At 46.2% G+C, this 26,087-nt stretch overlaps 1 protein-coding gene across 5 annotated transcripts in view; it reads left to right on the forward strand.

The window, feature by feature from the left end:
• The window catches only part of FRMD5 (FERM domain containing 5), a 294,349-nt gene that overhangs the window by 216,314 nt on the left and 51,948 nt on the right, over window positions 1-26,087 (forward strand). For all 5 annotated transcript variants that reach the window (XM_050967339.1, XM_050967341.1, XM_050967340.1 and 2 more), the window contains exons 2-5: window positions 2,626-2,730; window positions 9,537-9,579; window positions 10,761-10,839; window positions 22,928-23,025. In XM_050967339.1, coding sequence (XP_050823296.1) covers window positions 2,626-2,730; window positions 9,537-9,579; window positions 10,761-10,839; window positions 22,928-23,025 — 325 coding nt within the window. The remainder of the gene's footprint in view (window positions 1-2,625; window positions 2,731-9,536; window positions 9,580-10,760; window positions 10,840-22,927; window positions 23,026-26,087) is intronic.

The following is a 26,087-nucleotide window of genomic DNA, read 5'->3' on the forward strand; positions in this document are numbered from 1 at the left end:
TCCTCCGCCCCTGGGACTGCTCCTGCAATCCCCCGGGGAACCCTGCTACTGCAAAAATCCTTCTCTCTCCCAGGGTCGAGCGGCAAGCTCCTCCGCCCCTGAGACTGCTCGCTGCAGTCCTCAGGGGGACCCCGTTACTCCAACAGTCCTTCTCGCTGGTCACACACTCCCAGAGGTTAACTGCCCCCTGAAACCGTCCCACTCTGAGCCTTCAGCATGCCTGGTCCTCATTATCCCTCCTTTGTTTTACTGCTCCCCAGTCACTTACTGCAAGCAGCGCCATTCACGGGGTGCAGTACGTCCCGCCGCTGCCACCAGTTGTCACGGAGTCACCGGGCGATGCTCCAGAACTGCTCCCCACCCAGCCAGGCAGGACTTTGGGGAGCCTCCTCTCCCTAGGAGCAGACTTGTTCAGGGCAAGAAGCTCACACAGCTTCACCTCCTGGGTCTCTCCTTGGAGCATTCAGCATCCTCTGCCCCTCCGTGCGCTTCCCACAGCGAGTCCACCCCAGCGGGGTCCTGGGGAAGCCACCGGGTTCTGCACCCCCACTTTGCAGTCAGACGTGACTCTCAGCCAGCCAGTAAAACAGAGGTTTATTCGACGACAGGAACAGGGTCTATAACAGAGCTTGTAGGTACAGCGAACCGGACCCCTCGGCTGGGTCCATTCTGGGGGGCAGTGAGCCAGACCCCCAGGTCTGCCCTCCACCCTTGGCCCCAGCCAGCTCCAGACTAACCACCACTCCCAGCCCCTCCTCTCTCCTCAGCCCCTTTCCCGGGCCAGGAGGTCACCTGATCCCTTTGTCTCCAACACCTTCAGCTGGCACCTTTGCAGAGGAGGGGCCCAGGCCATCAGTTGCTAGGAGACAGTGTGTCAGGCATTTAGGTGCACTGGCCCTTTGCTCTGCCAGATACTTAAGAACTGCCATGGGGACACTGAGGCACCAACACAGTATTCAGAGAAAACATTAAGAACTTTCCCAGTTCGTCACAGCAACGTAATGTAGAAGATGGTTTTGACTGGACAGCAGAAATCAGGAGGTGCGATACCATGGTCTGAGCAGAGCACTGTAAACTGGACATTCTCAAGTTCTAATCCCAGTGCTAATAACACCCTGAGTCCTCAGGCAAATGGCTGCAGCTCTGCAAATCTGCAGATATCCTCACTTTCTGGGGAGCAGGTATCCACACAGGGCTCTACAAATGGCTTAAACCCCTTCCTCCGTTTCCATGTGTGAACAAAGGACGGCATCACAGGGGATTGTGAGAGTTAATGTTTGAAAAGTGCTACATAAACGATAAATATTATTGAAGCAAGTGAAAGGAAAATTACTAAAAGCAGGAAATTTATGAAAACAGACACGTGAATCTCTGGCAAGATGTTTGTGAAAACCAGTGAAAACATTCCCTTAGAAGTATCCAGGAATGTAATTACAGCATTTCAGAGCATCATCATTGTTCTTAATTAGGGTGGACTGGCCCCAGTGACAGCCATTCCATGATAAAAGTGAAACACAGTTACTTAGAAGCAGTTTTCTTACTAATAAATTACGTGCCTGCTAGTGAAGTGTCAGAACTACAGGCTGCATTATTCTTCTGCAAGGAGTCTGTTGGGGAATGAGGATGAGATTGGCTGGATGCAAATACTGGCACATACTCGGCGAACATTTGAAAGAGGTTTTTATTGAATTGGGAAATCATCCTATAGATGGTGATTGATATAAAATTAAATGAGGCCATTTGAATGATTTAGTGCCAGTTCCTGCAGAAGCCTGGAGCAGCTTGGAGTTAGCGAAGGGAAAGGAGTAAGCATGCCGAGGCCCCAGTTCAGCACATACTAACACACATTTAACTTCAATGTGTTTTAAGCATGTACTTAAAGATAAGAACGTTCTTAAATGCGATGCTGAATTGGGGCATCGATCACTAGTGGCCGACGAGTTGGTAGAGTCTGAGCTGAGCAACAGAAGGAAAATAATTCAGTTAGGGTTGATAGTTTGTTCCATTGTGCATAATATTGGAGCACATCTGATCATTCAGATCACATGTTCTTCTAAAACCTTAGACACTGGCAGGGTAAGTCGGTGTGGAGCAGCCTGGACTCAGAGCATCCTTCTTTTGTCAACCTAAGCTAGACTCCACTTGATTGCAAAAGGTTCTGAGTATTTCACAGAACCCGGAAACATCCCTGTTAATATTAATCCTGAGTGCTTAGTGTGATGATTTTACATTTCTCAGGCCAGGACCAATAAGATAAAAACACGTTGGGTTCTGCTCTGTTACACCTGTGCAGCCCCAGTGAAGTGAATGGGACTTCTCTGCGATTGCACCAGTGTAAGGGAGAGCAGAACGTGACCCGCTGAGATGAATTCAGCAGTGATATAATAACTCTAGTGAAGTTAATGGGATTAAACCAAACCTGAATATGATCCTAGGTTTCAGATGTCCGAGCGTATTGGTATGTCATGCTCCCGCTTGCAAATCCTTCACCATCTCCAAACGCGAAACCTGCTGGACGTGCTGTTAAGTATTTCAGTGTTCTACAGGAGCTCTGCTTTTACTTTTTAGTTAAATGTAGCGGGCGTTTGTCTATCCATTTGTAAATGCAGTTTCTTTATCTTACAGAGAGATGCCAAGGGTCAGTATTTGTTTGACCTTCTCTGCCATCACCTAAACTTACTGGAGAAAGACTACTTTGGAATTCGGTTTGTGGACCCAGACAAGCAAAGGGTAAGTTACGAGCTATGCTAAGATCTGTTCCAAGACATGCTTGGCTAGTCTGGAGGAATTTTCCCTACAGTAAACCTGTAAGGCAGTGCTGCTCCAGGTACATATCACACTCCTTAGCTGGGAAAATATACCCTGCCTGTCTGGGGTTTGTATTTGTAGTTTTTCTTAGTGATTCACTATTAAAAAAAAAGTCAGAGAGAATTGTTGTTCTTCATGTGACCAACAACCACAATGCAAAACAAATAGGGAAATAAATGGAATTAGAATTAGAATTCGAGATCAAACCAGCCCTTTGTCAGGAGTCTTTCTCTATAGCTTTTCCTGTCTCTGCTGATCTACAAGAAGACCAGCCTGAGAAATTGTGTCTACCCCAATGGGTTAATTAGCAGGGTGATGTGGTCCACCTGTCAGTCAAAAAGCCAGCTGTCTCCCTCCTTCACACCTTACCAGGTGAGGAGTCTCATCTGCTTACTTTCATTGCAAACATACATTTTGATGCTTTCTGTTCCCTCAAGCATTTCAGAGCCTGTGCAGCTCTGAGGGGGAGCTGGATCGTATCTAGCTCATGCATCAGCAACAGAATCACTTAGTTCCAACTGCAGGATCTTTATCATAGGCTGCGACGTGTGAACTGGAAAGAACTCAGCAGGACTCTCAGATCCCGAGATGAGCTCGCACTGACGGGGAAAAATATCTTTTCATTTGTAAAACGAGCAGATACGTGTGGACGAAAAGGAGACGCAGACATGGAACTTCCTAGTGCCCGTGTTTTTCAGAGTAGCTTTACCAAGTAGAACCACGTTTTCACATAGAGACGGACATGCACCAATCCCCTCTAGAGTAGGAAATAGAGCAGCTGCTACCTGGGGCAAGAAAGCATGAGAAGAAACCACACAGTATGTGGAAGCTTGGTAGAGAAGACTTCTAGGTTAGAAACTGGCTGTGCACTGCCTTCTTGAGCTTGTTTCAGACATCAGGATGATGGGTGCTGATCGCACAGTGCCATCTGCCAGTACCGATCCAGGCACCTTTGCAATGTCCCATTCAAGTCAAAAACAGCTCTGCCCAGGTGCAGGAATACACAAGAGCAAGTGTTATTGCAGGAACAGGGACTTGCTGAGCTGTCACTTTTGTGGCTGCGTATAATGAATATCACAGTGTCGCCAATAAGTAAAATGTTTGGGCAATGAATATGTGTGTGAGTTATTTCTGCCATTTCTCAAGGTTAGTTCTCTACATTAGATTAATATTCCTTTAAACACACCTAAAGAATGCAGAATGTGCCAGCATACAGCGTATGCCATGAGGGCTCCTGAAACGGATGGGTTGGAAGCTCTGCATGCCTACCAACTGTTTTTCACTATTATGGTAGCACTGGGTTTGCTGCTGAGATCAAGACCTGTCCCAAAAGCATCAGAACAGGAGTAATTTCTGTTCCTGCTCAGTCTGCACCCGTTGCTGCGTCTGAGAAACAGTGAGGATACGCAGGGGAAGAGAACTTACAGCATAGTTCCCTGAAGAGTGAGGTGGTGCCATGAGCTGTCCTTGTTGCACAGCTGTTATGGTTAACTTCCACTAAGCATGGGGATCTTTCACTTGTCTCCTTTTCCCCTCCCAGTGGAACACACACCAGTGCTCAGGAGGCTTTGCTTGCTGTCTCTTTGGCACTCGTTGGTTTTTGTGGTCCCCCCTGGCTAACTTCCTGGCTAGCGATGATGCAGCAGCATCAGTGGCCTCGATGTCTTTCCTGTGCGCTCATGATCAGCTGACTCCCAGTGCCTTTCCTTAACCCTGCAAGTTTTCTTCTGGGCACTTGTGCTTACATGCTGCTCTCTGAAATCTCTCCGACCTTTCTTCCTGCTTGTCAGTGTCACGGGCGATGAATAACCTCATTAGAAGGAGTGGCTGAATTCATAATGGGCTAAAGTGTGGTAGCTCTTTGACGGTGGAGAGCAACATTTTTCTTGCAGTGATTCTGACTGATAACTAACTGCCACTCTGGTAGTGCTGCCTTTTTGTTTTCCTGCTTGTTGGCAAATAGCCTCTTTAAATATATGTACAGATAAGGCCTGTGTGTGATACACTGGAGTGTGTTGTCTGTTCGCATGGCCATTGGAAAGGAAGCACCATACAGAAAATTGCATGCACCATGAGTCCACACAAAGGCTAAGAAGTGCCTTTGGGAATTTCTCAGTATATATTAATAGAATCAAGCGGAAACATTGTTTCTTCTATCAGAATGTCTACACAGTGGTTTGGGATGGAGACATGGAGAATATGAGCTGTTTTGTCTTGTCCAAACTGAAGTTATAATGGCATTTAGTGTGAAAAAAGTCCTGGGCTTGGTCCTGACATCACTGACCATGCGAAGATCAGAAGGAATGCTCTCGAAGTTGTGCATTGAGTTTGAGAACTCACGTGGCTGTGTGTATGGTTATGGCATCGTTAAGGCCTGGAAGACTCTGGATGCAGAGTTCAAAAAGAGCTGGTCAGCTGGAGGCCAACCCTTGAAATGGGCAGGATTGGCCTCAGAGAGTTACCAGCACCCTTGGGGTGTGTTAATGTCATTCTTTTTGTTGTTGCTTTCCTTGGGGGTGTTCCGAGCCAATGACAGCCATTGCAGTCCCATGAAAGAGCACGACTGGCTGGTGTGTATTATGGGAGACATAACAGAAATCAGTGCAGTGACCCCGGTGTCAGACTGGCTTCAGTGCGACCAGAATCGAGGGGGCTGAGCAGGAATCATTTTAACCTCTGCAGTTAAACTGTGTCAGTTTTGTTATTAAAGAGCTGCCTAGGCTTTGCATTTCTCGGTTAAAAGCGCTGCATTTAACACCTGACGAATGGGGCTGCCTCCTCAATCCATTATCACTGCTGCACGAGTAAATATTTCTTACTGGAAAGCAAACCTTTGCTGCTCAGAGACGTGACTGATCTGAGGCATGGGCAGCAGCAGGGGCTTGCTGGAAACGTGCAGCCAGGCTCGCATACTGCCTTCACAGCGGATCTGGGATGAGTTCGGAGGCACAAAGCTGACTCCAGTGTTCCCAGTCTCCAGGAAGTGTGACTGTACCAGCCGAGCACATGCCCCACAGAGAGTTCTGGGCCATACAGAAAAAGTATCTGATATTGTTGCAGACGTATTTATGTGTGAAGTATGGCCAGGCTTGGCAAGGAAACTGCCCTGTAGCTGCGAACCGTCAGCAGTTTAGAAATGGTTGTTTGAGAGACTGTGGTAAGGAACGAACTGCTGAGGAGCCAGAAACAGGGGTTTGAAATTTTTCTCATACCATAAAAATTGGTGATGGCTTCTAATGACAGGTGCCCTGAGCCTGTAGCCCTTCCCTACCAGGGTGTCCTGGTGTTTATCTGGTCCAGTGTGAAGTGTTCCATCTGGTGGGACTTCCCTCGGGGATCTTAGATACCACCCAGCAGGTCTTGCTGTTGGGGGAGGTTTTTCCTGATGCCTTTTCCTTCATTCAATCTCATTCCTCCCTTGGCTACCCAAAGAAATTCTCCTTCCTCAAGGACTCAGCTAAGGCCTTGAGCTGCTCTCAAGGAATCACAGACTATTAAGGTTGGAAGGGACCTTAGGAGGTAGCTAGTCCAACCCCCTGCTTCAAGCAGGACCAATCTCCAGTTAAATCATCCAACAGATTTTTGCCCCAGATCTCTAAATGGCTCCCTCAAGGATTGAACTCACAACCCTAGGTTTAGCAGGCCAATGCTCAAACCACTGAGCTATCCCCCTCCAGGAAAGGGCAGGCAGGTGTGGTGCTCTAGCTGGAGTGTGCCGTGTCCTGCCTGTGTAAAGGCCACATACGAATGGCTTCTCCGGTGGTGGCAGTGCTACTGTACTTACTGCGTGATGCAAGTGTTACGGGTTCCTTTTGAGCAAGGGTAACTCTTCGCTGGCTCTTGTGGCATGCATGCTGTTTCCTTGGGACGGTTCTTCGCGTTGCCTGCAATGTTTTGTGTTAACTGACCATTCCCTTGACTGCTGTGTTGTCATTTTTCTGTATTATTTCGTGGTATCTCTCCCCAGGCATCTGTTAGCCCCTCTTCATGCCTAGGGAAATCTTTTAGTTTCTTGCATCACCCTTTAAGTTGGGCCACAAAGGTTAGCAGCAATGGTTGCAAAAACTGACTGCAGTAAGAATTTGGGGCTTCTTTTTGGAAGGTGCTGTCAGAGTCACTCCAGAAAGACAGGCCTCAAGTGTAACCTACTCTGTCATGTTATAATTAAAGATGTTCTTTTTTTGCCCCCTAGCTTACCTTGGGTGATTTCAATCAGTCATTTCAGACAGTGCCAAGCAGAAAATGGCATTTTGCATACGCAGCTGTGCTGATTGTACGTCCCAGCGCTGTTTGCATGTATCTGTGGCACCACAGCAAAGTTAAATAACAAGACCCATCCCTTTAAAAGAGAGGTGTTTGTGCCGGACAGAGGGAGGGATCCAGCAGACGTGGAGGTAGCTGAAAAATCCTCCTGCTGCGATTTGAAAGAGGCAGTTTTTCAGATAGAGAGGGGTTTATCACAGCACGCATCAATGGTTTCTGTTACTTGTTTATAGTGCAGGACCGATACTAAGGGTGAGTACTATGGCTCTGCTAGAAACGCTGCAGCTGAGCCTATGGGGTTCTTCCATCACTCTGAGAGGCGGCAGCTAGGTCGACAGGAGTCTACACTGGGGCTATGCTCGGCTTAACATCTCAGCAGCATGAGCGATGTAGCCAGGCCAACTTATGTGTTAGGTGTAGACCAGGCCGACCGTGCCCCTCTTTGGGCTCTGGTTGTAATCATTCAGCATTGAAGGGATGGATGTCTGTTGTCACAACACAAGGCACATGTCCAGGTATAACATACCTGTTCAGGTGTAACACGTGGGCCTAGATATTGACAGTGTCCTGTCAGCTCGCTGTGCTCTGGAAGGAGTCGGACAGTCAGGTGATATGGAGCTCAAGATGCCGGCTAATGGAAGGTACTCAAGCCAAAGATGAATGGGTTTGGCACGTAACCTGGCTGATCTGTTGGCACAAATAGAAAACTGCACCTGACCTTGGGATGTTGCAGCTAGAAATATTTCCCAACAATCTTGTACTTCACCTCGGAAAGCGCTGCGAGATGCCAGCAGAAGAACAGAGTTCTTGCTCAACACGGCAAGATAAAAGGCTCCCACTCCAATGTCAGATGGACTTGGATGGTGATACCTAGTCAGATGTAATGGGGCTGCTGAGAGGAAGCATGGAAACTCGTCCATCCCTGCGGAGGCACCGAGCGAGAATTGTAATAGAAATGTGACATGGTCTCTCAGGGGTTCCCTGGGTGTAAAGGCACAAGGGCAGAAGGGAACCGCTGGCTGGTCAAACTCCAGGGAGAGAGGGAAATTCTCCCTCCAGCTACTCTGTCCCCCGCCCCCCAGGATGCCAGAGGGAAGGAAATGCCTTGAAAGATGTTTTTGTGCTACAGGGTGGATTTTAAACAGAGACACTGATCCTAGGCAGACATTTTACATCCACTGATGCCATCTTATTCCCTGTCGTATTTGGTGCTGATCAGAGGCCAATTCTCAGCCTGCAAATTGCAGGGAGCCAAGTTCCTTTAAAATGTAACTCCTCCCCAGGTCAGGGGATGCCCCCAGTTGACGCGGGGTGAGCAGCAGCCCAGATGCAGGCCTCAGTGCAGCCAAGCTAGTGCTGCCCTGAGAAGGAGCGGAGAGGGGGCCACTTACCCAGAGGTGGAGCCTTCCTTTGGGAAATGAGGTGATTCCAGTCAGACCCATCAGAGTGCTGCAGGTACTGAGTGCTCAGCTGGAAATGCCCGCTGCATCCTGGTCGTAGCACAGCTACAGTCTGAGCAGTCTGAGGACAGAGTGACCGGGCTAGCCAGGGGCTGTGTGCGTTGCTGGGGTAGCCGCTGGAGGTGGGACAGCCTTCAGAACAAAGCTTCCTCCTTGCTGCTCCGCTCGGATGAGCCAGGCCATGTCGCTGATTCCTGGCCTGGCCTGCTCAGAGGCACCCATCATTATTGTCTGATCCGCGTGGCCGGGCCCAGTGATTTCCAACAGTCCTAGCACATACCAGCAGCTCGCTCTTCCAGGTGTGCTGTCCTTGTCAGTGTTAAACCCTATGGGAGTGGGGTGGAGGTTTGTTTTTTCAGCTTGTCTGCTAGCCCTGCCCATGGTATTGAAGGCTGCCTCGTCTGACTCTTTTCCTACTGCAGCCGTTGCTCCTCCTATATCATAGGGAAGCTGCACTGCCTGCGCTGGATGGAGTGTTGTGTCCTTTGTGAAGTATCAGTCTCACCTTCTGATTTCCTGGCGTCTTAGAGTTTGCCACCCCCATGTGAGCTGGCACGAACTACGCAGCTGGTTGAACAAATGTTCCTAAAATATTCCACATACTTTAACAAAGTCAGGATCCCAGTGGCTGGTCATTGTGGTGATTGGGATTTGCATCTGATGCGCTAGAGTCTGATACTCTACTGCCTTACTCTTTGTTTGGCTATTGACACCCATGGCAAACCTGTACAGCCTGTTACTGTTGTGTACCCGCCTTGGACAGGTGTAAATAACTCAAGAAGATGTGAGGCAGTGGAATATCAGGCCCCCTCATTTTAAAATTCTGACCTTGCTGCATGGTCTTTTTCTCTATAATGTATTGGTCATTCAAAGAAACATATCTCTGTTTCAACCCATTTTTTTCTCTTTCTTTTCTTTTTACCCCAAAGAAGAGGCATTACAACATGAACAAGAGGGTATTTGTTATTGGTCCTTTTTTAAAAAAATCTTTCTTTTTCATTTCAGCATTGGTTGGAGTTTACAAAGTCTGTTGTGAAGCAGATGAGAGGTAAGCATTGCATTTACTGTGCATCTGTGTATGGAGATCTCCTATGGCTCCTGTGCATGTCCCCTTAATTTTATAAGCATTTCCCTCTGGTTCAGCCACTTGATTCGTGTGGCTTATTCCCTGTGCATCACCTAGCGAATGTGCCCTTCTGAGTATCTGTTACGTTGAAAATGAAATAATTCTCTTGGGGGCAAATTTTCATTGAGCCCCCCTACTTGTGCCAACATAAGTATGTCCATTTTGCACATGCAAAATCTGTGTTTGCTTGAATAAAATAGGTACTTGCATGGATAAATGATCCGAGCGAGCAAATAACAATGTGCAAGCCCACCTGTTTTGCAAGGAAAAGTGAACTTTTATTTTCCACACAACAGATACCATCACATGTACTGTCAGCACAGCCATGGATGCCCAAGGAAAACCCCCTTTGGAAATGCCCCATTATTCCTTGAGTTGTGGTTCAGAGATCACCCCCCCTCCTCCTAGCTGTCCCTCCACTCCATGGGCCAGTGCAGGAGCAGCCAGGGGCATTGTGTGGTGGAAGCCCCATCCCCTCCCTGTCCTTCTCCATTGTCTTTAGCATCCTGCTTGTAGAGTGGAAGCCAAGGGTAGGAGCACCACGACTGCTGTCATGAGCAGCCTTGCTTGGCTAAGGTGGAGGTGGGGATCATCTTCCTGACCCCTCCTGCTTTCTGTGTTTGTGTAGGCCAGCTCACAGTCTAGCCTATAATGTGTACATGGGGGGTGTGTGTGTGGGTAGGGATTGGGGGAGCGGACAGACAGGCCATTCAGATTTCAAGCAGTGTCTTCCATGTACTCTTAGGGGTGTAGGAAGCCTGGAGGACTCTGGACTGTTATTTATACCACAATCGTTGCGCAGAACAGGGGGCAAAAAAGGGCTCTTAGCTTCCCCATTGAATTCTTTTGCCATTATGACAAAGGGAGGTGCTTGAGGCCCATCCTTTCTCTGGGTGCCTGGGGAGTTGTGATCTCAACTGCCCATGCTGTTAATGAGCGCTCTGCCTGTGCTTTGGGGGGATATGTAACTGCGGAGCCACATCTGGACCTGAAAAGATTTGACTAGCTCCTTTAGTTGGGTTAGTAGCTGAGGAAGGCTCTGGTGTATTTGCTCTGCACGGATACAATTCAAGTGACCGTAACATTGTCATTTTACGCTGCAGCCCAGCCTCCATTCACCATGTGTTTCCGTGTGAAGTTCTATCCCACTGACCCTGCTGCTCTGAAAGAGGAAATAACCAGGTAAGACTGAAGCTAGCAGCCATGCAATGGGGCTTGTGCTGGGTGCTCCCAGGAGATATTGTTAAAGGTCAGACACGCCTGCAGCTCCACAGCCTGAAAAGTTTTGTTTCAGATTTCCCTGAACAGAACCAGTCAGAGTCACCCACCATGTTCGGGTATAAAGAAGCATGACAATACTGTTACTATACACTGGAAGCTTGCAGAGTCATCCCGCCACGGCTGATGTTTATCGTTAGCTGTTGATTTAAACCCACTTGCTTGAACTTCCACGACAGTCTGTTAAGAAGATTGAGTTGCCAGACACAGCACTTAGAGCGTATGTCATAATTACAGCAGGAGCCTGAGAGTCTGTCTGTGCTGCCTTGGAAACCTGGGTCTGTGGGAGCTGGGCTTGCAGACTCGGTGTTTCTAGGCCTGCACTTGTGTCACAGCTGTGCTAATGCGTCCACACTGCACTCTGCAAACCTTCTGACTTGGGTCTGTGGCTTGAGGTGCATCTGTGATGCAAAATAAATGGGCTTCACAGCAGGACTTGGGCTCTGGCCTGTCCCACTAACAGGGTCCTAGGACCCGGATCCTGAGTCAGGTTGTCAGGTGTGGATGGAAGTGGGGCTTAGGCTCAAACCAGACTCAGAACCTGGCCATTGTGTGCAGTGGAGACATCCCCATAGTGACTACGATAGCCATGATTGCAGAACAGGTTCTAGTCTAACCCCTGGATATTTCAGTTCCTTGTAACTTTCACCTTTCAGGCTGAACTTGGTCACGCTGGTCTCTGCTGAAAGGTGACTCTGTTGCTGTGTAGTTTGGAACAGCAACAGTTAACTTCTTGTGGAGTCTTAGGAGAGGTTGAAAAATGCACTTTTCCCATTGTCACAGAAACACACGGCGCTGTTTTGAATAGCTCCAGAGCCCAGGTTACGTAGTTATAGCTCTACACACACAGTGCACTTGGAAGGGTCTAAGCGCTTCTCATTCCCCTCAACATCGCTGGTAGCTGCTGGTGACCAGCAGTGCTCAGGACGCAGCCCTATTTAAATAAGGGGAATGTCCTGGGATGAAATATATGGCCAACTACATGTCAAATGGTTCACGCTGTTTCTCCCGAGTCGTCCCTATGAAGAAATTTGGGCTTTAGTTCGCTTCCCTGCATTTAGTTTTGCAAGAGGAGGGGTGTCCCTAAATGTATAAGCACAAACATGTGGCAGTGCTTAGGGAATGCTCTGTTAAGTCCCCATGTCCTATTCTGCTCTGAGGAGGGTAGGGTAGGATCATGGCCTTGGCCACTAGGGTAAATGTGAGAATGCAGGGAGCATGTTTCCAAGCTGCAGTGATGGAAGGAACTGGTGGGATCTTTCTTCTTGTGCAGCATTGTGCCATGGGGTGACCTGATGTGATGGAAGTGTGTGACACAGCTATATTTGGGTGCCTGATTAAGATTAGGACCGTCTCCTCCTCCTCCTTCTTCCTGCAGATCCTAAATAGAGGCTGCTTTATGGTTCTTTGTGGGGTGCAGTAGTCCAACTTGTTCCCCTGGAGGGTCAAGGTGAAGGAGCAGGCCAGATGGTCATGGGATTACACTCAGTGGTTCAGTGGAGGACGGGGTTGACGTGTTTGGGGAGGGGGAGAAATCCCATGTGAGTCGTGCCAATGGAGGGACAGAGGGATGGCTCAAGGTGACAGCAAGGGAAGGGGATGTAGAACTCTAGTTTCACAGCACAAGGCGTGAGTTGTCTCAAGGCTGCTAAGACCCCCTTCCGTGCCCCATCTGCCCCGCCACACCTCACAGGGTTTAACCAGTGATGTGCGGAGGAGGTTCCCAGAGCTCCCACCTGGGGCTTGATTGAAGGGATGCTTTTCCTCTCTCTGCTGGACCTGGCCTCTCCTGGGCTTTGCTGACTCATCCCTGACAGAGTGGTCTTGTCCCAGGAATAAAAATGCTGCTGAAGAGCAAATATTTAGGCAGTTTTATCTGGTGATTTGTTTGGCTTTTCAGCTTCACTCGGACAAAGCTGAAGGAAACCCGAGGTTTAAGCGGGATCAGATCTGGTGAACCTAGCCCTCCCTTGGGTTGACTGCAGCCACTTGCTCCAGACCCAGCACAGTTGATGCACTCCTGCTAGGCAGCTACTCCTGTGTCTCCTTGGTACACCTGGCTGTGGAGCAGTGTTTGGCACTTACAGGTTAACGCACCTACTGGTGGATTGAAGTGTTTGTAAGCTTGTGGCCTTTGAACAGCAGATGAGGGAATTCCTGTCCTGTGGACATTGATGAAGTCGTGGGACAATAGCAGCGTTTGCCACAAGGTCTGGCCGCAGGATGGGAATGATGAACATTCCTGCAGGGCAGGAGAACCAGTGTCCTCCTTCTCCCTATGCCAGTATATTAAACATCTCACTCTGTTAGCACAGGGCTTTACATTCTCCCCACCCTTCGCGCCCCATGAATCTGAGTGTCGGCTAGGCATATTTCAGAGAGAATGTCAATGAACTAGAAGGTTGTCAGAGCGTGATGCCCTCCCGCTGCTACCTGTGTGTCGGAGTGAAGCCGAGTCGTTTATTTTCAAGGCAGGACACTTGATCCTCTGACAGCATTCCATTACCGTGACTCCGTTTCTAGCGTATCCAATGACTGATGCAGATTGAATCATTTTACCTGTTAGACGTTGGTGCACTAGAGTTTGAATTGCTCAGCGTTCCTGACATGCTGCATTTAGATTCCCTTGTGGGGGAAGAGCAGAATCCTATTGTATGCCTCAGCCAATCAGACGTAAGCTCCCCTTTAAAAAAAGTATTGTATTTATGTAACTAAGCTGGCTCAAGCCTGATTGTTTTTAAAAAAATGTCAATACTTAGCCTTGAGCTGCCCCTCCAGCCTTGGCTGCCAGACATTCTATTAGGGGTTATGCACCGTCATCTTTAAACAGTCACGCGTTATCTGAACTTCATTGACTCTTTGTACAAAATGTGCCTGATTCTAGGTGGGCTATAAATATTCACATTCTCTTGAGCCTGGAAGACAAATCTGGCTCAGCAGTGCAATGTCTCATTTGCAATACTGCTGAGGTAAGAGCAGATTGGCTTTTGACATTCCCTTCCGGTGGGGGGTTGATTGCACTAAATGCTGATCCAGAATTTATCAGCACTGTTTAAAAGTGTTGGGGTGGATTTAGCAGAGCGGTGAGAGGTGGAGTTTGCTTGAATATGAAAGGCTGGGTGTGATTAGGACTGCAGGGAGATGAGGAAGCACTGGGTGTGACGTTAGAACAGGGGAGAGGAAGCTAATGCTAGCAGGTTGCGTGCGGGAATGCAGAATTTGTCACAAGGATCTGTGTAGGCATAGAGAAGTGGGCTGGTTTGGGGCTCAGCAGGCATATTGTTCCCAGATTTTGCTAGCAAATGGAAAAGGCAACATGCCGGAGTTAGCCATGCTGCCCGTGTGTTGACACCACATCTTGGCTTGCTGCTCTCTTGGGATGTGTATGGGAACATTCAGCACGGCTCTGTTCCCACACAAGAGGTCACAACAGCTGCAATGCGCCAAACCCAGAGAGCTGAGCTTTCCATGCTAGAATTCGCTGTGGTAGTGGAGCGTATTGCCATGAGCTACCGCAAGATGTAGTCCTTGGAAATGCTGCCTTTGGTTCCTGTTGTCCCCGGTCCATCATAGAAGACAGAGCTGGGAGAGATCTCTTAGGCCATCGCTAGTCATTTTCCAAAGGTCTCATCAGAAGAGCTGTTAATCACAGGGCCAAAGATTTCCGGCTTTGTTTCTTTGCCCTTTCCAAGATGGTGGGATGCTTCCTGCTTTCCAGTACTCAGGATTCACTCCCAGATGCAGTGACCTTTTTAAACAGGCCCTTCCCGAGTCCCCAGCAGGGCTTGTTATTTGTGGCCAGGGCTCATAGACTCATAGACTCTAGGACTGGAAGGGACCTCGAGAGGTCATCGAGTCCAGTCCCCTGCCCTCATGGCAGGACCAAATACTGTCTAGACCATCCCTAATAGACATTTATCTAACCTACTCTTAAATATCTCCAGAGATGGAGATTCCACAACTTCCCTAGGCAATCTATTCCAGTGTTTAGCTACTCTGACAGTTAGGAACTTTTTCCTAATGTCCAACCTAAATCTCCCTTGCTGCAGTTTAAGCCCATTGCTTCTTGTTCTATCATTGGAGGCTAAGGTGAACAAGTTTTCTCCCTCCTCCTGATGACACCCTTTTAGATACCTGAAAACAGCTATCATGTCCCCTCTCAGTCTTCTCTTTTCCAAACTAAACAAACCCAATTCCTTCAGCCTTCCTTCATAGGACATGTTCTCAAGACCTTTAATCATTCTCGTTGCTCTTCTCTGGACCCTCTCCAATTTCTCCCCATCTTTCTTGAAATGCGGTGCCCAGAACTGGACACAATACTCCAGTTGAGGCCTAACCAGCGCAGAGTAAAGCGGAAGAATGACTTCTCGTGTCTTGTTTACAACACACCTGTTAATGCATCCCAGAATCACGTTTGCTTTTTTTGCAACAGTATCACACTGTTGACTCATATTAAGCTTGTGGTCCACTATGACCCCTAGATCTCTTTCTGCCATACTCCTTCCTAGACAGTCTCTTCCCATTCTGTATGTGTGAAACTGATTGTTCCTTCCTAAGTGGAGCACTTTGCATTTGTCTTTATTGAACTTCATCATGTTTACCTCAGACCATTTCTCCAATTTGTCCAGATCATTTTGAATTTTGACCCTGTCCTCCAAAGCAGTTGCAATCCCTCCCAGTTTGGTATCGTCTGCAAACTTAATAAGCGTACTTTCTATGCCAACGTCTAAATAGTTGATGAAGATATTGAACAGAGCCGGTCCCAAAACAGACCCCTGCTCTTTGTCTAACGTTTTCATAACTGGTTCTGTTAGCCTGACTACCTCCTTGTCTGTTGTTTGCAGCAAATTGATGGCCAATACAGGCACTGTTCTGCCCCTTCTGCTTAAAATATGGAGCACGATGAACAGCCCTGCTACTTCCTTATGTCTACCACATGTCCCCTCTATTCTTTGTCCGCTGTATGCATTGAGGGAGAGCTGGTTTATTTCCAGGCTGCTAAGAAGCGACAGGAAGAACAGAGGGGGGAAATTCTGTGTGAGTAGCTGGCAGTGTCCCTTTAACTCCAACACTCAAGGCAGTAAGGGCTCAGGCCTGCTTTCATGAAGCGAATGGCACAACTCTCCTTGATTTTGGTGGGAGCAGGTTCTAGAGGAGCACTGGCTAGGCAGGGAGTGAGCAGGAGAGACTGCATCCATTCCAGACTGTGTGACTGTAGGAGCCTTCCCCTCGTTTGTGCCCATTGTCCAGCTGGAACAGACAGAAAAACAGGCAGGTTTGTTTCAGGAGCGTGTCTTTGGTTCTGTGTGTGAAGTGTTTGCAGATGTGCAGTTTTAATTATGTAACTTATAGCATGAGGCTATCAGGCCGATACAACAGTTCCAAAACTGGCTAATTCTGACATCCGTTCTCCATGATTCCCTTTTCCTCTTGCCACTTGCACAGTGTTAACTTCCCTGCAAGCCAGCTGTGAGTCCCTTCCACTCCTCATTCCTGCCTGCGCAAGTCAGGCGCACCTGTTCCCAGATGCTGCAGCTTGATAATAAGTCCAGGAATGGTTCCTGGCAAAAAGCCTGTCCCGCCACCTGATCGCTAAACAAATGCAGTTGTCAGTGCTGCGCTTTGAGACGGTTTGGATGCTCGAGTCCAGCCTTATCTTGGCTTTTTCAAAGGCTGCTGTAAAGCAGGGCTGAGGCAGAATGAGATGGGGAATTCAGAGCTGGGTTCAGTAAATTGGAATCTTCCCAGGCAATACATTGAGTCCAGAGCCCTTGATGAATGATTTTTGTCATCTTCAGATAAATGGATGTTCCTCTCTCTCTGCTGCAGATCTCAGGTGGGGGGAGTAGGGGGGAGAAGGGAGAGGAGGAACAGCACAATGTGGAGTTCATTAAAAAATGACTTGAATTTTTTAAGAGGTCTTTGCAGTAGGCCGTGTTTAGCATGCTAACCATCCTCTCGGCCCTCCAGAGGGGAGGGAGCACAAATGTTAATTGAGAACATTGGAACAGTACAGCATCATTAACAAATAATTCTGCCAAAGCGGCTACTGGTTAGAGATGTTTACAACACTGTCCACCCTGTCCAAAGTATCAGAGGGGTAGCTGTCTTAGTCTGGAGTGTAATTACTGTCCAAAGTGTAATTACTCTTTCAGACGGAACAAATTGCAAACACATATCTGTGTCCTAACAAGTTTGGAAAATAAGGCTTCCGAAGGAATCAGGATTTGCAGTGAGAGGCGGGGAAATTGACAGGAAAGAGAATATAGAGAAGTTGGTGGGACATGTTTCAGGTAAACACCACAATATATTTTGCATTGCAGGTAAGGTCAGAAATCTTCAAAGCTGTTTCCAATGCCTAGTTGTTCCCTCCTTGAAAATAAAGGGGAAATTGGTGTCTGCATTCTAGCACCCGAGACCTCGTTTTTTTCCCCCTACATCATGAAATGTTTGGCTAAGACGAAATGTAAAATCAATGTAATATCGGCTAGTGCAGTGTTTCCCAAACCTGGGATGCCGGTTGTGTAGGGAAATCCCCTGGCGGGCCAGGCCCATTTGTTTACCTGTCCTGTCTGCAGGTCCGGCCAATTGCGGCTTCCACTGGCCGCGATTCGCTGCTCCAGGCCAATGGGAGCTGCTGGATGCAGCAGTCAGTATGTCCCTCAGCCCCCGCCGCTTCCAGCAGCCCCCATTGGCCTGGAGCAGCGAACCTGATTTCATGATTTCCTGCCAGTGAATGCAATCAGATCCCGAACACAGGATTATAAATGGGAGAAACAACATTTGAAAGAGTAAATGTGGGATAGTTTGAGAAACTAAGCCTAATTTAAAGAACTCGGGCATGAGTCTATTCCAATCTGCCTGGCAGTACTCAGAGTATCCTGTGGAGATACGTATTTTCTGTACCTAAGGAAACAAATGTTGAGAGTAAAATCTGCAAAACAACATGTTAAGTTGTGTATGCAAAATGTGATCAGGTGTCTTCAAACACATCACTGTACATGCAAATGGGTGCATGTGAGGACACCCATTCTGTGTATATAGATGCATATTTTGCTATGCAATTACCAGTGTGCACCCATCAGCTTTTAATTCTTACATATGAACCTGAGTACATATTTTTATTCTTTAGAAGTGGCCCTTACTGACTAATTTTCTTGTCCTACATATGTATGTTGTAAAACAATCTGAAATGGCCCCAGGTGATGGTCAGCAGGCTTCTGATGAAGCAGAGGGCACATGTGGTGATGCTGGGATTAGAAAAGTTGTTTACTAGCCACTGGAGGGGTACTTCTGCTTTTTTACTTTGTAAATGACTGTCAAGATAGTCAAGATCCAAGCCAAGCTCCTCCGGAGTTAAGTAGGCCAACTGGAAGGGCTAAAGATATTCCAGCATTCATAGAAGTGTAGGACTGGAAGGGACCTCGGGAGGTCTTCTAGTCCAGCCTTCTGCATACCATCCCTTGGATGTGCACTCTCTCTTTGGAGTGTCTGGTGAGCGAGGACCATGAGTGGATGAACTTTGGGATTTTGCCCTCTTTTACACGGCGTATTTGAAATACTTCTGGGCTCAGGATTACATACCTTTTGGTTTTGTATTAATAAACTAAAGATTTTTTCATAGAAGGATGGGTTAGAGAACAGAAGGTGGACAATAGAAGATGAGATCAGCAAAGGAAGGAGGATAGTGGAGTTCTGTGCCTTTCTCGATGATGTGCAGAATTAATGGAAGCTTTTCTTGTGCTTCAGGGAGAGACAAATAAAACCCGTAGTTAGTATCCTGAATACATGGGCAACTCCTTATGAACCTGATTGCCAGCCCCATAGTAGAGTCAGATTAGCACAAAATCAAGCATTTGTAAATAGACCATTTTTAATTGCTGAGCCTGTTTTAAAATAACTTCATGTCCAAAACACAAGCATTTCTGCTTCTCTAAGACGGTGCCCCAAATCAGCTTTCCCAGATACGATTGATTTGGTTTTTGTTCTAGGTACATTTGAGAAGAAACGAAGTGTCCAGGCATAGATCTCAGACAGATGCATCTGGTTGCCCTTTTTTAAGAGACACTTATTTGGTTTGCAGATTTTATGTTAACTCCTAGCAACTGCAAAATTTTGCAGTCATTAGGCCTCAATTTAAATGTCAAATGGCCAATGACACCTCTCTGAACAGTGACCGCTATTAGGTGGGCGTGGTCATTAAACTGTTCCTACGGTATTCTATTTCTTTTCTGTAACCTGAGATCAGCACAACAGCTGCAGTTGTCAGGTATTGAAATGCAGTTCAGATTTATGCCTTGGGGAGGGCAGGGTGAAAACTTGGCCAATTAAGGCCATCAAAGATTTAGCCCCTTGCAGTTAATATAACAATAAGGGGGGTGGAGGAAGCACTAGCACTTTGTGTTACTTGGAGTGTAGAGCCAGACAGACAATGGCTTATTTCCAAGATAACATGATTGCATGTTTTGATGACAGCTTTCCCTCCATTGGCATATCTACTTTTCTACAGGTATGTAAATCTCCCCGTCTTTGGGTTCTAGTGACATCCAAGGCAGAAGAATTCAAATGAAACCCTGGTTTTCATGGAAGAAAAAGCAATTCTTAGGAGTAGGGGTCACTCATCAGTTGAGTTTGTTCACTTTGTCAGTGTTCCAGTCCCAACACATTAGCGAGACAGACAGAATGAAATCAGTAAAAAGTAATGAACAGGGAGGATAAGTGAAGCTGGTTCTAAGAGAGTTCAGATATTGATTGGTGCCGAGACCAGGAAAAAACTCCAGTCAGTTCAGAGTTAAATTAGCTTTAAAAGTTTCTGATTGAAGAGAAGATCAGCAATAGGAAGAATGGCTGAGCTGTGACAGCGGGAACTCTCTAGTTCTGAAAACTGCATAACTTTCTTCACTGCATTTTTGAAGGAAGCTACATTTCCAGAACACAAGCCCTTCTCTCAAAAATTCCCTTTCGCTGGCTGAGTTGGGTGTTTTCTACAGATGGGGGAATATTTGCACGTTCATTGTGTTGGGGGCCTCTTGAAACTTTTTGCTGCAGTTCACAAAAGTAGACAAAGTTCACAAATGTATTTTCCCTAATTTAAACCCATGATTTCTTCCGGGCTTTATTGCAAGGTTGATTCAGTTTTTGAACAACATGTATCTAGGTAAGGGAAAGCTCTGTGTCTGGTATGGAAGAACTCTCGGGAAGAGAGAGAGCACTATCCATGGTGCTTGTACTACATTTATTCATTCAGAATGTTCTTGCTCTTTCTCTGCTTTTTTTTCAGCGTCTCTTTGTCACTCACTCTCCCCAATCTCTGCTCCATTTTCCATCCTACCTTGTCATTGGATGTTTCTCCTGCTATTTGCTTCTCTGTTCACAATCTTTCCTCAGTGGAGCATAAACACAATAACCTTCTTGTCTGCGTCCAACTTTTACCCTCCATGTTCATGTGAGTTTGGTATTAGGCCAAATTAGTTCATCCATTTCTGTTTCTGTCCACTGTTGTTTGATGAGCTAATAACTGGATACAGATCCTGTACGTGAAACCCAAAAGAGACTGACTGACTGCTTCTGCAGTCCCACCGTTGCACTGGCGTAGGGCAGATTTAGATGTGCTGGGAATACACGTGAGGTATCGGACATCACAACTGGTGGATTGAAGTGTCATCAGCTGACTCGTTAGTTCATTTGAATGATTCAGCATTTTTTGCCCAGTTCTGGGCAGGTGAGATGGCCAGTAGCTACCCAGTACGCGAGACAGTGTTCAAGTCCTTTGAGAGTTGCCTGTGTTTGCTATTGTCTAATAAACTATAATATATCCAGAAAATATTGGCAAGGGCGACAAAAGTCAGCACACAGAAAAGCTTAAATTATGTGCCCTGCACCATCATCTGCCCTTTTGTTCTTAAAGACAGTCCATTAATTTAGGCCTGCAAGGCAACAAGATTTCGGGGGCTGGGATAGAAAAAAGGAAGAACTATTCCCCTCTTTGGGTGATGGTAACAAATACACATTTAGCTCAGGCATGAGGGCTGGTGTGGGAAGATTTCTTCTGTGTCTGCGAGTGGCTCATGGCACGTGGCATGGCAGGGGCTCAGGTAGGTCTGTGTAGGTGTGGTAAAGACAATACACTGCATGTTAGTGCTGCCTGCGGGTGTCAGGGCTGATGCAGTCTGTTCTTGCCCCTCTGTGGGTCTTTCAAAACCAGCCATTATTGAATCGGAACAACACTGATTTTTCACAAACACAGTTCGCTTTTTCCCTATGTCAGTTACCAGATATGCCATTGGGACCTAACAATCTGGTTGCTGCTGAGAATTCTCTATTTGGGCATCTATTTTGGCCAAGGAGAGGTCCCATCCTGTTTTCCACTACCCAAGAGCAATAGCCAGCATCACTGTGTTTTAATCTTCTGTAAAATGGGCCTCTGCCTCTGTCCACACTTTTCTGCATTAATTCCTTCATGCCTGAAGATCTAGGGCTCCCACTGCTAGGTATTAATGTCTTCTGCATTAGCCCTTTGAGTTGGAAAATTCCGGCTCCCAGTGCAATGTAAAGGTACAGGCATACAGGGGTTAAACCATCCTGGGTCACCAAAAACGGCCCTCCAGAACTGGTTTAAGTGGTAAGGTAGAAATGGAAGATATATTCTCCCATCCGCAAACAGGATTACAGAGCGCACCTGACCCTCACCAGCATTTCGGTGAGATTTGGGTACATATGAATAGTACTCAATGTGGGGAGATTAGAACTTGAAATACATAGCGAAACAGCTGGAATGGTGACATGGATATTCTGTAGGGTAGCAAAGGGCAAAAGCTAATTAGCTGCTAGGGGCTGGTTCTACTTATAAAGACATTTTGAGTCTAAATCTGCCATGAGATGTATGCACGAAACTAAGAGCAGAGCTGGGGCTTGCATTTGTCCCAGCGGATCAGAAGGAGAATGATATGAGAGTTCGGTTTTTCTCAACATTTTTGTAATTTTAGCAGTGAAATGATGACGCTTGCAGCATCAGAAATCTGAACTCAAGAAATCAAGCCTGGCTGAGGTTCTGCAGAATGGAAGTTAAATTATTTAAACATTTTTCCAAGCATGCCAATTTACAATTTGCTCCTTAATTACGTGAGTTATGTTCTACATCAGATTGTTTTTCCCAAATGTAATGAATGCCATCGTAACTCAGTCTGAACTGCCACACGGTTACTTATTTTAAGTTTATCATATTTTGTTTTTTCTTTTTGCTGACATTGATTTAATGAAATCACATAAAAACTAGGAGAAATAGTGATTGTCGAGCATAGAAATTGTTTATTTTATTGTCAGCTAATGACAGGTGCCAAGGAAGTGAATGCTTACAGAGGGATCTAAGCTCTTAAAACATCTCCTAATAGTAATAATAATGATACCTGGCTGCTATATAATGCTTTTCAGTGTCACTCTCAAAGCATTTTACAAAGGAGGTCAATATCAGTACCCCCATTTTACAGATGGAGAAACCGAGGCACAGAGAGGGGGAATAATGTTCATGGACCTTACACGTAATAATGTCAGTAGTTGTAACAGTGCCACTAGCCCATACACATGTACATTAAGGGAACGATAGGTTCTTCTAAGTAGGTGTTACATAAAGTTTTTGGGTTCCAAGGGTGAAGTGCAGGTTTAGAGAAGTTTAAAACCAGAGCAATAACCTTGACTGGGGACCCGCATGACAAATTATAAATTGGATTCTTGTCTCATATATATGCCTGTCACCACTCCTATGGACTTCAGCAGGAGTGGCACGCGTGCATCAGAGCCCTGAGAATTGACCCTAAATTGAGGATTGACTGGCAAATTAGCACTTGACTAAGTCACAGCCAATGCAATGTTTGGAGAGAATTTAGAGTGGAAGTGTCTCGATACAGATTTTCCTTGTTTGAGTCACACATTTAGGTAACTTAAGCATTGCTTAATAAAAGAAATAATTCAGAGCTAATTCTCTTTCTCTCCTCAGGTATTTAGTCTTCCTGCAGATCAAAAGAGATCTCTACCATGGCCGCCTCCTCTGCAAGACATCGGATGCTGCATTGTTAGCCGCCTATATCCTTCAAGGTAATGCTTTGTGACAAGATAAATGTGCTTTTCATGCTAAGTACTGATTACATTATTTCACTTACAGCAGATCACTGCACCTTGAATACAAATGTCATCTAACCAATGCAGGGCTCATTCTTCAAGATTGTACTTGTGCCAGTACCCCGTTGGTCTCTGATAGAATTAGAATTGATAGTGTCATCTAAACTATACCAAAAGCAACAACTCTGCCATCTATTCTCTCAAAGTTATTCCACCTGGATTCAGGTCAGTTGTGTCTGAATAAATGGCCCTTTGATCAACATTATGTGTCTAGTATTTTCCACTTTCTTTCATCTGATGATCTCAAAGCACTTTACAAAATCACAATCTCCCTGTCAGGCAGTTGGGTTTATCCCCATTTAACAGATAGGAAACTGTGATAAAGGGAGATGCGGCACCAGGCATTAAGCGACACAGATTCAGTGATAGAGCGAAAGGGGCATCTAGAACTCCTAATTTCCAGGTCAGTGTGCTGCAGCTACTAATCCACACTTCCTCTGTAACTAGGATACAGGGATTTCCAGAGCTGAAGTGATGCTCTCTGATAGGTAGATAAGGCTTGTAGCAGCATGGGACTTACTCTGTACTGATTTCAGAGAAATCTCCTAGGTAATTTGGGATACTGACAGGATAGAAAACACTCTCATGTGTTGAGACTTACTACAAAAGTTTTGCTACATCCTCATACATACCAGACTTTGGTGTCCAGACATGCATCTGTGCTGCAGTTGTGCTCCTGGGAATTGATAGATGCAACAGTACGTGATAACTGGTGCTTTCAAGAGTGTCACTGTCATGCTATTACCCTCTCATTTGGAATCTCAAAGTTAAATTGGTTGGTCCTATCCTGATTTACCCTCCTCAGCATAACTTTCTCCTTCCTGTCTTCCATCAGCCGTCCCAGTACTAGACAGCAAGTGAGTGTGGCCAGTTTTGGCAGGGCGGTGCCTAGTTTTCTGTAAAGACAGAGAAGGAAGCTTGGTTATGTTTATATTTTCAGTATTGCAGAAGGTCTCTTGAAACAGCAGTTATGGTGACTGGCTCTGTAAATCCCATCTCTTGGATTCTTCAGATGAAGACTGGAAGCCTTACTGAATGGTTTGCTTCAATCAAACACAAGTTTCTGGGCTCAATACAGGAGTAAATGGATGAAATTCTGTGGTCTGTGTTATACAGGGGGTCCGACTAGTTGAAGGAATAGTCCCTCCTGGCCTTAAAATAGATCAATCTAAATACAATAGACAGGTAAGCTAGATAAGATATAGACTCATTTACTGAAAGTTGAGAATGACATTTGGTTTTTTCGCTTGTCTGAATGAAGAAAGTCAGAATTCCTGGGTAAAAGCTATTAGCTGTAGAAGTGCATATCTTTACAAACCTCAGAGAAGGGTGAATTCCAAAGGAAAGACCTGGTTTATGGAGCTTTACATTTTAACTAAGGAAAAATGAAATAATTGTTTTGTGCTTCAGCTAACAACATTAATGTCTGCACCGTTACCATCTCCCTGTCTCTCAAATATGTACACATCAGACAAATCAACGTGGATAGTCCTAAAGAGCCTCACAACAAAACACTGCTCTTTCCACCTGAGTGACTGCATGCTGTTCCAGCGTGTGGCTTTAAAGAGGGACCCTAGTACAACAAACGCAGGGTTGTTAGTTGGTGGCACAAATGAACATCCTTATACAAATTCATTACTTTACATCAAGCTCATCAGCCAAGAAACAACTTGTCAGCAAGCTGCAGACAGGACCAGGCTTGTTGCACAGCGTGGGGTGGGGGAAAATATCTGGAAACCTCCTGCTTATTTTACCACTCCTGATCTTGCCAGTGCCCCTGCTATCAGAAGAGGCCAACAACATCCCTTCAGTTTGTGAATTCCTCTAAAAAATTGAACAGCTGAAGGTCTGGGTTGAAAATCTGTAGACATTCTGAGAGCACAGACTAGTATTAAGTTTGACTGACACTTTATATAAGAAGACCCTGTTTTCAGTTGCTTATAACTTTGCCAAACTTGAACTGTTTGGGCTGAAATTTTCCGTTCTGAGTGTCTGCCTCAGATGGACTTTGTTTTGGCTGAAATAAAAAAAAATTCATCTATTTCTGAGAATGAGACTAGGGCAAAACACATTGTTTTCTCCATTTTAAAACATTCTAGCACCCCAGAGCTTTCGAGCTGGGGCTTTGGCAGCAGGGTGGCATTTGTGTCTGGGGTGTACTGTTTGCCATTCCCATGAAATCTGCTCAGATTTGTCCAAGCCTTTGAAAAAGGGGTCCGTATGGAAAAAATACAATGTGACTGTAATTAGAGACTCTGTCATAATGCATGTGCGTAAGAAAGCTGATTTAAGGTGGCGTGGGCCACCTTAAATTTGGCATTTCCTAACTTTTGAGTGCTTGACCTTGCAACTCGTAGTTGCATGGGGCTAATAATGTTCTTTTTAATGTCATTTGTGTGTGTCATCACTGACATAGAGCCAGGGGTGTGCCGAATGACACGGCCCAGCTCCAAGGCACGAACAAGATATTTCATAGCAGACCGGATATTTTTTCTACATTCACACGTGTTTACAGTTCAATATATCTGAATTTTTCAAGGACACTAATCATTAGTTTTGATGCTTCCCCTGTAAAATGCAAAAGGGGGGGAAATACACCTGTATCCCCCCAACGCTTTACAGGGGAAGCATGCACATTAGCATAACATCTACATTTCACTAGGAGCCGCAGACCAAAGGAAATTGAGAGAGAGAGAGAGGGAGAGAGGAGAGGAGAGGTCCTTACTAACTGAGCTGTGAGATGCTGCAGATGCAGGGCTTTTATATAGCATGGAAAGCAGATATCATAGAATCACAGACTGTCAGGGCTGGAAGGGACTTCAGGAGGTATCTAGTCCAACCCCCTGCTCAAAGCAGGACCAGTCCCCAACTAATATGCAGGTAAGTAGCATGAGACGCAGAGATGAGATACTGTGCTGCCTTGGTCAGCCAAGAGAGAACTATTTTTTCACCTCTTTTCTGTTCCCCTTTACTGCAGT

Source organism: Gopherus flavomarginatus, chromosome 9 (genome assembly GCF_025201925.1).
Source record: "Gopherus flavomarginatus isolate rGopFla2 chromosome 9, rGopFla2.mat.asm, whole genome shotgun sequence".
Taxonomy (NCBI): Eukaryota; Metazoa; Chordata; order Testudines; family Testudinidae; genus Gopherus; species Gopherus flavomarginatus.